Source organism: Pseudorca crassidens, chromosome 6 (assembly GCF_039906515.1).
Source record: "Pseudorca crassidens isolate mPseCra1 chromosome 6, mPseCra1.hap1, whole genome shotgun sequence".
Taxonomy (NCBI): domain Eukaryota; kingdom Metazoa; phylum Chordata; class Mammalia; order Artiodactyla; family Delphinidae; genus Pseudorca; species Pseudorca crassidens.
The window spans coordinates 133,963,757-133,973,727 of NC_090301.1; the positions used below are offsets into that span (position 1 = coordinate 133,963,757).

General features: G+C 54.8%; 1 protein-coding gene and 1 long non-coding RNA gene across 2 annotated transcripts; one reads left to right on the forward strand and one right to left on the reverse strand.

Annotated features, from left to right (window-relative positions):
• On the reverse strand, nt 1–5,597 carry LOC137226785 (uncharacterized). Its single transcript, XR_010944516.1, has 3 exons — nt 2,378–5,597; nt 1,097–1,193; nt 1–295 (listed from the first exon to the last, which is right to left on the reverse strand). It is a non-coding gene; the product is annotated as an uncharacterized lncRNA (long non-coding RNA).
• A 56-nt stretch (nt 5,598–5,653) lies between these two features.
• TMEM185B (transmembrane protein 185B) lies at nt 5,654–8,452 on the forward strand. The gene has a single exon (XM_067742353.1). The coding sequence runs from the start codon at nt 6,108–6,110 to the stop codon at nt 7,158–7,160; it is 1,053 nt and encodes a 350-aa protein (XP_067598454.1). The 5' UTR covers nt 5,654–6,107; the 3' UTR covers nt 7,161–8,452.
• The last annotated feature ends 1,519 nt before the right edge of the window (nt 8,453–9,971 follow it).

Genomic DNA, 9,971 nt, shown 5'->3' on the forward strand with positions numbered 1-9,971 from the left:
TGAAGGACAGGCAGAGGCATTTCTTGTGTTTACTGGTTTGTTTATTATTGTTTGCTACTTCACACCAGTCAGTGAAAGAATGAGAGGCACCCAGGGTGAAATTGTGACCCAAATTGGACAGTCTTGTTTCTGCCCCGGTAAAGACAGCATCCATCCACGACACACCAGCCCGCAATTTACAGCAAATCCAGGCGACAGCAGGAGTGAGGGTTATCTCAGCGTCACAGAGGACTCTTTGGCCGAGTAAATTAATAGCGTACATGAGACTGGAGAAGGCTCGGATGACACGTGCAAACTGTTGAAGATATCGAGGTGTGCCAATTTATTTATTTAAATATTTATTTATTTTTATTCTGGTTGCACCGGGTCTTAGTTGCAGCAAGCAGGCTCCTTAGTTGTGGCATGTGGGATCTAGTTCCTGGACCAGGGATCAACCCCGGGCCCCCTGCACTGGGAGGACAGTCTTAACCACTGGGCACCAGGGAAGTTCTGGTGGTGCCAAATTAAGTACAAACGGTGGATGCTTGAGCGGCCTACCATTTGTTGAACAACATTCCATCATTCAGGAAGCTTCTAACCACAACCACAAAAAAGAGTTTGAACTAATAAAGTTTAACTCCTGGGACTTCCCTGGTGGCGCAGGGAACACGGGTTCAAGCCCTGGTCCAAGAAGATCCCACATGCCGCGGAGCAACTAAGCCCGTGTGCCACAGCTACTGAGCCTGTGTGCTACAACTACTGGAGCCCGCACACCTACAGCCCGTGCTCCGCAACAAGAGAAGCCACCGCAGTGAGAAGCCCGCGCACCGCACCGAAGAGTAGCCCCCGCTCGCTGCAACTAGAGAAAGCCCACAAGCAGCGACGAAGACCCAACACAGCCAAAAATAAATAAATAAGGTTTAACTCTATTCGGATTAAATTAAATTAAATTATCCCAGGGCTCAGTTTATGGGTTCCTAACATTCGGAGGTCACTGTGATCGACCCCAGTAAACCACTGACCGCACACACACGTCAAAGCCAGTCCTAGTTCTCAGTTGACGTTCAATCTTGTGCAGCCCGACACCTGAGTCTACCTTTGATTTCAGCCTTTTTACCTCGTTAACGTTAATTCTTCACCTCTGTAGAGTTTCCCAGCCCGAAAGCACTCGGCCAGCTGCTGCCAGTACAGGCAGATTCGCACCAACTCTGTTTCTGCAAAGATGACACAGAAGAAAGAAAAAAAAAATCAACCTCCAAAAACACTAGGCTTTATGTGTCAAGGGTCTTTGGAATATTCATTTCTTCAGTCTGGCAATTCGATTTCCAGGAATTACCTGAAAGAAATCATGTGAGTGCAGAGGAAGCTGTGTCGAGTAAGGAAGACCGCAGAAAAGAACACAAATTACCCCAAGACACAGCAAGGGACTAGGAGAGGACGGCAGGCGACCCCGGGAGGCAACGTGCAGCCGTTACGTAGGTGCTCATAAAGGTGTGTTTACGGGCATCTGAGACGCGCTCCTCTTTGTGGCATATTTCATCACACTGGAGACACCGTGGATTATAAGACACACCGCTGTCTCATGCACCAGGAAGGAAAAAGAATTCCCAGCATGGGGTAGCTAGTAAGAGGCATCTAAGTAAAGCTGGGACCCCAAGGGGCTGTTCCCTGCACGGAAGGGGAATGACAAACAGCCCTGTCAGACAGAAATGGTGTGTCGACCTTGGCCCCGGGTGTGGGGAGGGAACACACAGAACAAGCCAGGACTCACGCAGGCTGGAGTCTGAGTTTGCGCTACAGATGTGGTCTGAAAACACCTCGAGCAAATGCTGTAACCGAATTTATTTGAAATTTAATGCAAAGTCTTCTGGAGTTGGCAGTGCCCCCAGGTGACCATCAGAAGCAAACAGGACCCCTTTGGAAGAGCTAAGTTTCAACACAGGCTGACGGCGCCTGTAAGACACCATCAATTGTTCGGTGCATGATCCAGAGACGTGTAAATAAGTGAGTCACAGGATTCGTGTTAAACCAAAAAGCAGAATAAAATGGCATGTGGATAATGACACGTCTTTGCAGACGTGACCAGCTGGAAGGAACTACACTAAAATGTTAATATGGATTTTCTGTAGGTAGTAAGACCAGAGTTTTCTCTCTCTTTAAACAACTCTTCACTTTCTGGATTTTCCTAAAGTGAGCATGTATTTAGTGACCATATAGGAAACAGGAGAAACAGAACAGGGTGATGTACGTAAGGAGGGGCTGGTCAGGGAGGGCTTCTTGGAGGAGGTGACTCCTGAACTGGGAAGGGGCCTGCATGGGAGAAGCGGTCGGAGCTGAGCAATGCTGCAGCCCATGTCAGGACGGCGCCCAGGGCACGGGGCAGATGCTCGATACATACCTGTTAAATGAATACACTAGTTGAGGAGAAGCTGCTAAAACGTGAGGCTAAGTCTCCAGGGGTCCCAACCAGAGTCTGGGTCTTTAGCGGGGCCATTCTCACCAGACTGAGCTACAGCACAGGCCGGGCTACCAGCGGAGCCAACAGCAGGGCTCAGAAGAAAGTCTGCAGCTGCAAGTTCAGCAGAAGACTGTGGTCGCGTCTAGTTTCCCCACCTGTGAAATGAGAGTCGCACCTCTGCCACCACACGAGCTTCAGATGACACAGAGCTTTGAAATACTGAGCCCGGCGCAGGTACGAGGGGCTGAGCTGCTCCAAGGTGTCCTCGTGGGAGCCCAGACTCCTCCCTGCAAACCCAGCACCTCTGGGCTCACAAGCTGTTCTGGCCCGCTTCTCAGCACGTGGAAAAGATGCCGCATCAGCTGCGTCCTTCCTGCCCGCCTGTGCTTTCCCGGACACGTTTACTGTGTACAGGCCTGTGCTAGAAACTGCGGATACGGACATGAAAGATGGGGCCCTGCCCTTGGGAGATGCAGAGGGTGCCAGGGACAGCCGGGCGAGCAAGGAGAGTGCTGTGAGCCCCGGGACTGATCGCACGGCAGGGAGGACAGGCTTCCCGAAGGAGGGATGCCTCCTTTACGGCCAAGACAGAAACGACAGCCGCCCATGGGGCAGGATCAGTGAGCACATTGTTTCGTTTTGCGCTCACAGTTCTGTGAGGTTATCTCCATCTCACAGATGGGGGCCGGAGGCTGGGCTGCTTGCCGAGGTCACGGAGCTTAGGGGCAGCAGCACCAGGATTTGCACGCTAGCCTGGGGGGTGGGGGGCAAGGGGCACTGGGGCGCCGAGGGTGACACGAAGGGCCAGGTGGCTGTGGTCTCCTTGTGAAGAAGCCGGTGTAAGCAAATCCAAACGGGCCTGAAAGGGAAGATGCCCCTGGGCTTTCTGTCCAGGCCGCCCCCTGCCCCAGCCACCCACTTGGAGGACATCCAGCGGGGGGTCCTGCCTCCTGGGGCCAGGGGCTGTGGTCCCACCCAGACTCCTGCCCTAGTCCCAGCTGCTCAGGGTCGAGGCACTGGGACTGACCATCTAGCTGGGCCCAACGCAGTCACACGAGTCCTTAAAAACAGAAAAGGCAGGCAGCAGAGAGGCCGCAGGAGGCTGAGCCGGAGAGATTCCACAGTGGGAGAAGGACTCAGCCCAACATCGGTGCCTGTGAAGGGGTCACCGACCAGGGGTGCGAGTGGCTGAGAGCCATCCTCAGTTGACGGCTGGCAAGGAAATGGGAACCTCAGTCCCACACACAATTCCAGGGAACTGAACTCAGAGAAGCTAAATGAACCTGGAAGCCGATTCCCACCAGAGCCTCCAGAAGGGACCGCAGTCCTCGATTCCGGCCCGTGAGACTCAAGCAGAGAACACGCTGAGCACCCAACGCCCAGACTCCCGACCCACAGGCACTGCTGTCAGCTGCTACGTTTGCAGCAAGCTGTGACGGCCACAACTGGAAACTGAGAGTCCACCGTGAGGTGGACTCACGGTGAGGTGGTGGGATGGGGACACATCTCACGTCCCCACTGACTCAGCATGGCAGGCCTGCGCTGGGGGACCCGGGCACTGACACATACACACACACACACACACACACACGTGCTCTGTAAATGAAAGCCTTGACGCTCTGAGGTGCGTGCCAGCCTCACGGGTGGCTGGGTCGCCAGCCCCTGGCACAGAGCAAACAATCTGTTAGCTTTAACGGTCAACATGAAGACAAGGGCAGACACTTCCCTGGCAGTCCAGTATTTAGGACTCTGCGCTTCCACTGCAGGGGGCCTGGGTTCGATCCCTGGTCAGGGAACTAGGGTCCAGCACGCCTCGTGGCCCGGCCAAAAAAAAAAAGAACAAGAGCAGGTCCCTGAGAGACTGGTCACATTAGGGAAAACAGCCAAGGAGAAGCGTCCATGTACAGAAGAGAGGGCCCAGGAGAGCTGGCTGAGGGGCCGGCAGACAGCAGCCTTTTCCCTGTGGCCCCACCTCAAACCCGGAAGTGGGCTCTGACCTCTCTCAGGAGGGGGGCAGCAAGGACACATCAGATGGCGAGGGGCCATGGCAAGATCCCCCTACCTGGACGAGGAGAACCAGGCGCCTGAGGAGCCGCAGAGAGGAGCAAACACCCTCCAAACTCCCATCTTTGCCACAAAGCCGGCAGCAAAGGCCCTGAGGTCATCTGGCCACAGGATTCCTGCCTGTCTCAACAGGGTCCAGAGGACCTGGCTGGGCCACCATCTCCCTGCGGAGTTGCCAGCCGGCCCCTCCCCTCTGGAGGCTTTACTTCCCCCACTGTGGTAACATTGATATCTCACATGTCTTTAAACGCAAAGTGTTTTCCATGTATTCATTCATCTCACCCTCAAAACGGTCCCAAGTGCTTCTATTAGCCCACTTCATAGTTGGTAGAGGGGTTTGGAATTTAAAATTTTGTTTTAGCTGACAAATCCCTTTCTGAAAGGGAACAGTAAAAGAAAATCCAAGGTGCAAGACAGACATGTTAGAGCGACTCAGGATGGGAGGAAGGGGTTGGGGGTGAGAGGCTGGCACCCCACTCAGCTAACGGTCTCCCCACAATGACTCCCAAGGGGCTCCTCACAAATTAGGGGCCCTGAAGACACGTGTCTGAGATCGGGGCTGAACCCTGAGGCCTGGCAGGGCTCACTCGGCCGGGAGTCCCTTCCCGAGAACGCCCGACTGCCGCGGCTGAGGTGAGGGTGGTGAAGCTTTGGGAGAGTTTTGGGAAGGGTCCGCACCCGGCCTCACCAACACCATGTGGATGCCGACTGGGGGAAGCCAGCTCCCGAGACTGGACCGTGGCAGCCCGACGACTGCCGGTGCCCCGCCAGGTGGGGCCCGGCCCCGGAAGCCGTCCGTTCCAGGCACAGCCCCGCACCCCGCTCCCGGCGCAGACCGCACCCACGGGGCCCCCCCGACCCCGGCACAGGCACAGACCCGCCACCTAACGTGCGCGCGCACGCCCGCCCAGCACTTTCACAGTCACGGCACCCACTCCCCCGCTCGCAACCCCCCACACGCGACCGGCCTCGCGCCCACACCGTTCCCCGCCTCAGCGCGCTCGGCGCCAAGCCTCCCCGGCGGGGGCAGGAGCCCCTGGGTCGGCAGCGGGCGAGGGTGGGGCACCCGCGGCAGGCCGCGCCCACCGCTCCTCGGCCCCGCCCCGGCCCCGCCCCTGCCCCGGCACGGAGGATATGAGCTCACTCCCACCTCCCTGCTCCCGGCGCCGCCAGGAAGCGTCCGCCCGAGGTCGCGGCCGCTCGCTGCCAACGGGCCGGCCGCGGCGTCAGCAGCGCGCCAGGCACCCGGCCCCAGTCGCCCGCCCCGACCCTCCCGGCGCCACACGCAGTAGCTGCTTTGCAAATGGGTACGGGGTGAAGGCGGGCACCGGGGCGGAGAGAGGACCCCGCTCGCCGACTCCGCGCCGGCCAGCCCCGCCGGTCGCCGGGGGAGGGCGGGCGCGCACGCCCCGCCCAACGCGCTTCCGGCCGAGCCACGTGACCGCGCGCGCACGTGTTCCGGCTCCTCGGCGCCGCGGGCCGGAAGCTGCTCCCGGCCGGTTCCCGGCTGCTGCCCGCCGAGAGCCGTCGCGGGCCGGCGGGGGAAGCGGCGGGCCGGGAACGGCGCAGACGCGGCGCCCGCCGGGGAGCGGGCAGCGGCCTCGCCATGAACCCCAGGGGCCTGTTCCAGGACTTCAACCCGAGTAAGTTCCTCATCTACGCTTGCCTGCTGCTCTTCTCCGTGCTGCTGCCCCTCCGCCTGGACGGCGTCATCCAGTGGAGCTACTGGGCCGTGTTCGCCCCCATCTGGCTGTGGAAGCTCCTGGTCCTCGCGGGCGCCTCGGTGGGCGCGGGCGTCTGGGCGCGGAACCCGCGCTACCGCGCGGAGGGGGAGGCCTGCGTGGAGTTCAAGGCCATGCTGATCGCCGTGGGCATCCATCTGCTGCTGCTCATGTTCGAGGTCCTGGTTTGCGACAGGGTGGAGCGGGGGACCCACTTCTGGCTGCTGGTCTTCATGCCGCTCTTCTTCGTGTCCCCCGTGTCCGTGGCCGCCTGCGTGTGGGGCTTCCGACACGACCGGTCCCTGGAGCTGGAGATCCTGTGCTCCGTCAACATCCTGCAGTTCATCTTCATCGCCCTGAGGCTGGACCGGATCATCCACTGGCCGTGGCTGGTGGTGTTTGTGCCCCTCTGGATCCTCATGTCGTTCCTCTGCCTGGTGGTCCTGTATTACATCGTCTGGTCCCTCCTGTTTCTGCGCTCCCTGGATGTGGTTGCCGAGCAGCGCAGAACACATGTGACCATGGCCATCAGCTGGATAACGATCGTGGTGCCCCTGCTCACCTTCGAGGTTCTGCTGGTGCACAGGCTGGACGGCCACAACGCGTTCTCCTTCATCTCCATATTCGTCCCCCTTTGGCTTTCGTTAATCACGTTGACGGCCACCACGTTTAGGCGGAAAGGGGGCAACCACTGGTGGTTTGGTATTCGCAGAGATTTCTGTCAGTTTCTGCTCGAAGTTTTCCCATTTTTAAGAGAATATGGGAACATTTCCTATGATCTCCATCATGAAGATAGTGAAGATGCTGAAGAAACAGCGGCTCCAGAAGCGCCTAAAATCGCTCCGATGTTTGGAAAGAAGGCCAGGGTGGTGATAACCCAGAGCCCTGGAAAATATGTTCCCCCACCCCCCAAGCTAAGTATTGATATGCCAGATTAAACCCGTCTTCTGGGGCGTGTCCGCTAGTGGAAGAGAAACCGTATACACACAGAATCCACCTTCCCTTGTCCTCTTTTGCTCATCCATGCCAAACCTGGAACTGAAAACAGGCTCCAAACATCATTTCATGCCTTGAGATTGATGCCTGTCAGTGACTCATCAGTATTCACCAGAGATGTAGGAGGTTTTTTGACTGTACAGCCGTGTGTGCGTGCAGTGTGCCTCCATATGTGAGGAGCTTGTTCTCTAGGCTGGTGTTTGTGAGCTCGCTGAGAGCAGTAAATAGAATTGTTTAGGTAGGTCCTCAAATGGAGTGACGACACAGCTGGGTTTTTTTTAAAGTGGTACTGTACCTATCAAAAGTATTGTTTTGAAAAGTATTTTTATACACTGCTAACGTAAAACTGTATTTCAGATTGTGCCTGTTGTGACAGTAGCAGATGTAAAGAATCCTCTTTCCCACCACTTGCATATAAGCCTCATAGTTGTTATTTTTAGTGTTCCTACTGTTAGAATGGTTTTTCTTTGGGTTTTGCAGATACTGGTTTTTAATAGCCTAATAGGTGAATTTTTCTAATGCAGTGAATACATCCATATATGATATTTATATGACTATTTTAGCACTGTAACATGTTGAATTCTAGTTCTGTGCAGTACGGTGTATTATGTTAAAGTATTTTTTTAAGTTTATATGTGAAGATACATGTCTACTGCAGATGTTGTTAAAGATTGCTTAAAATATGAATATGTACCTGGCATGGGGTCTTATTAAAATTCTAGGCGTGAATATGGGGGTTGAAAGTCCCAAGGATTTTCATATTCAGGTGTTAGATGATTCCGTCTGCACAGCTTGGAGGTCTCTCTTGGAAGGAGCCCCATCCTTTGGGAACACGTGACATGCTCCAGTGTGGTACCAGAGCCTAAAGTGACACTTACTTAGCACCTTGAATTCTTCTTTTCAGGAACAACCAGAAGAAGCAGGTGGTTTGTCCATTTCTAAGAATCTTAGAATATTGGTTGGCCATGATATAAAGTGGTGTTGGTACGTGTCATTGGAAAGCTGGAGAGAGTGGCCTTAACCGGAAGTGGTCAGCAGGATCAAGGATCGTTTTAAGGTCCAAACGTTTTGATCTGGCAGCGACAGGGAAGTAATAGTTCAGGTTATTTTTTTAATTTTGCTTTAGGTACTGGTGGTACCAGGGAATCAGAAGGGCAAAAACCAGATCCTGGGAGAGTAATGTTCTTCTGACTGAGAACAAATAAATACTTCCAAAAGAAGGTTAAAATTAAAAGGAGTATTGATGTTATTACTGGGGAGAAGGCTGGAGGGAACCTGTTTCTCTTACTAGCAACCTAGTAAAAATGATCTCAGCTGCGCTCCGTATGAATTAATTAAGTAAACAATTTACCTGGTGAGAGGACACGCTAGCAGCAAAGCCACCCGTGGGAACCTGGGTCCCTGGAAGCCTGAGGGTGCCGCAGCTCAGTTTAGTCACGTAGGACTGCCCCGAGGTCACCACGTGCACACAGTCACCTTCTGCCAGCCAGCAGCCCTGAGCAGCAGTGGGTGTGACATTTCATGAGCAAGGATTCATTCATTTGCTTTCTCAGCAAATATTTGTTGAGGACCTACTCTGAGCCAGACATGGATGTGCAGATCCATCGGAAAGCAACTCGAATGTGGCCCCGGCCCGCACGCACAAAGCACGCAATTAAAATCGACGGGAAGGTGGTGCTCGTCATAGCAGCCGGCCTGGGGGAGGGGCCGGGCCCAGAGCAGGCCATGCTGAATGCCTGGGAGGGTGCTACCGGCCTCGGGGTGACCTCTGCCCGGAACTTCAGGCCCGCCTTTGTTTCCGCCCCCAATGATAGGCCTTGGCTTACCCTTGGGTAGGATATGGGAGCAAAGGAGGAGGCTGCTGAAGGAACTGAAGGGCAGGTTTGGGGGCAGCCGTGGGATCACCACCCCTCCTAGTTACAGTTTGAGGCCAGGGGCTTGCTGACACCTAAAACAATCCCTCCTAACCTGGGGGTGGGTCCCTCCCCACACTCAAGCAGCCCACCTCCTCTCCTCCTACCCCTAGGCGGCCCGGTGTTGGAGAGCCACTGCTTGGATGCAGTGACAAGCTTGCTCATCCCATCAGGCCTCTTTCCTGCCTCAAGTCCACTAAGTAGAAACAGTGGGAGTCACAGCTTGTAGAAAGTTGTTTCATCTGTAAAAGTTAATAATACAGTCTCAGCTGTGCCTGGGGATTTACTTAATTGCTGCCGCAACTCGACTATCCACAGTATTTAGCATGGGTCAAATTCTGTAACTCTTTAGTTTCTCCTGTTAAGATGCTTAGCTTTTACTGCCAAACAACCTCAAAAATCTCAGCGGCCTACCAATTACAAATTCTCGCTCTGGGGCGTCTGGCACTTACGCTCCGGGCCATGGCTGTGGTCCAGGTCTGTCCCACGAAGCATCCCGCATCCCTCCTGATTCTGTTCCGGGTCCCAGGGGCATGTCCTTTCTCAAGGCAGAAGCACAAGAGGCCAAGCCAATCCTGCAAGCACCCCTGTAGCCCCTGCTCTTGTACGACAAGTGCACTGTTCTGTTGGCCCAAGCACAAGGCCAAGCCCAACCTCAGGGGGCTGCCAATTCAAGCCCAAAGAACAATGACACAGTCTGCACAGATGTTGCAAGATAGTTTTGAAGGCTGGAAAGAAATCACAAAATTTGTGGTAAAACATTTTCCCCATTTTAAAAACATTCTGTAATTTTTAAAGTTCACTGTTTAATATTGTAATAACAATTAGAAGGGACTCTGG

Bases quoted from the DNA above. Each gene is read 5' to 3' on its own strand.
- TMEM185B (XM_067742353.1), top strand. From the start codon at position 6,108: ATGAACCCCAGGGGCCTGTTCCAGGACTTCAACCCGAGTAAGTTCCTC.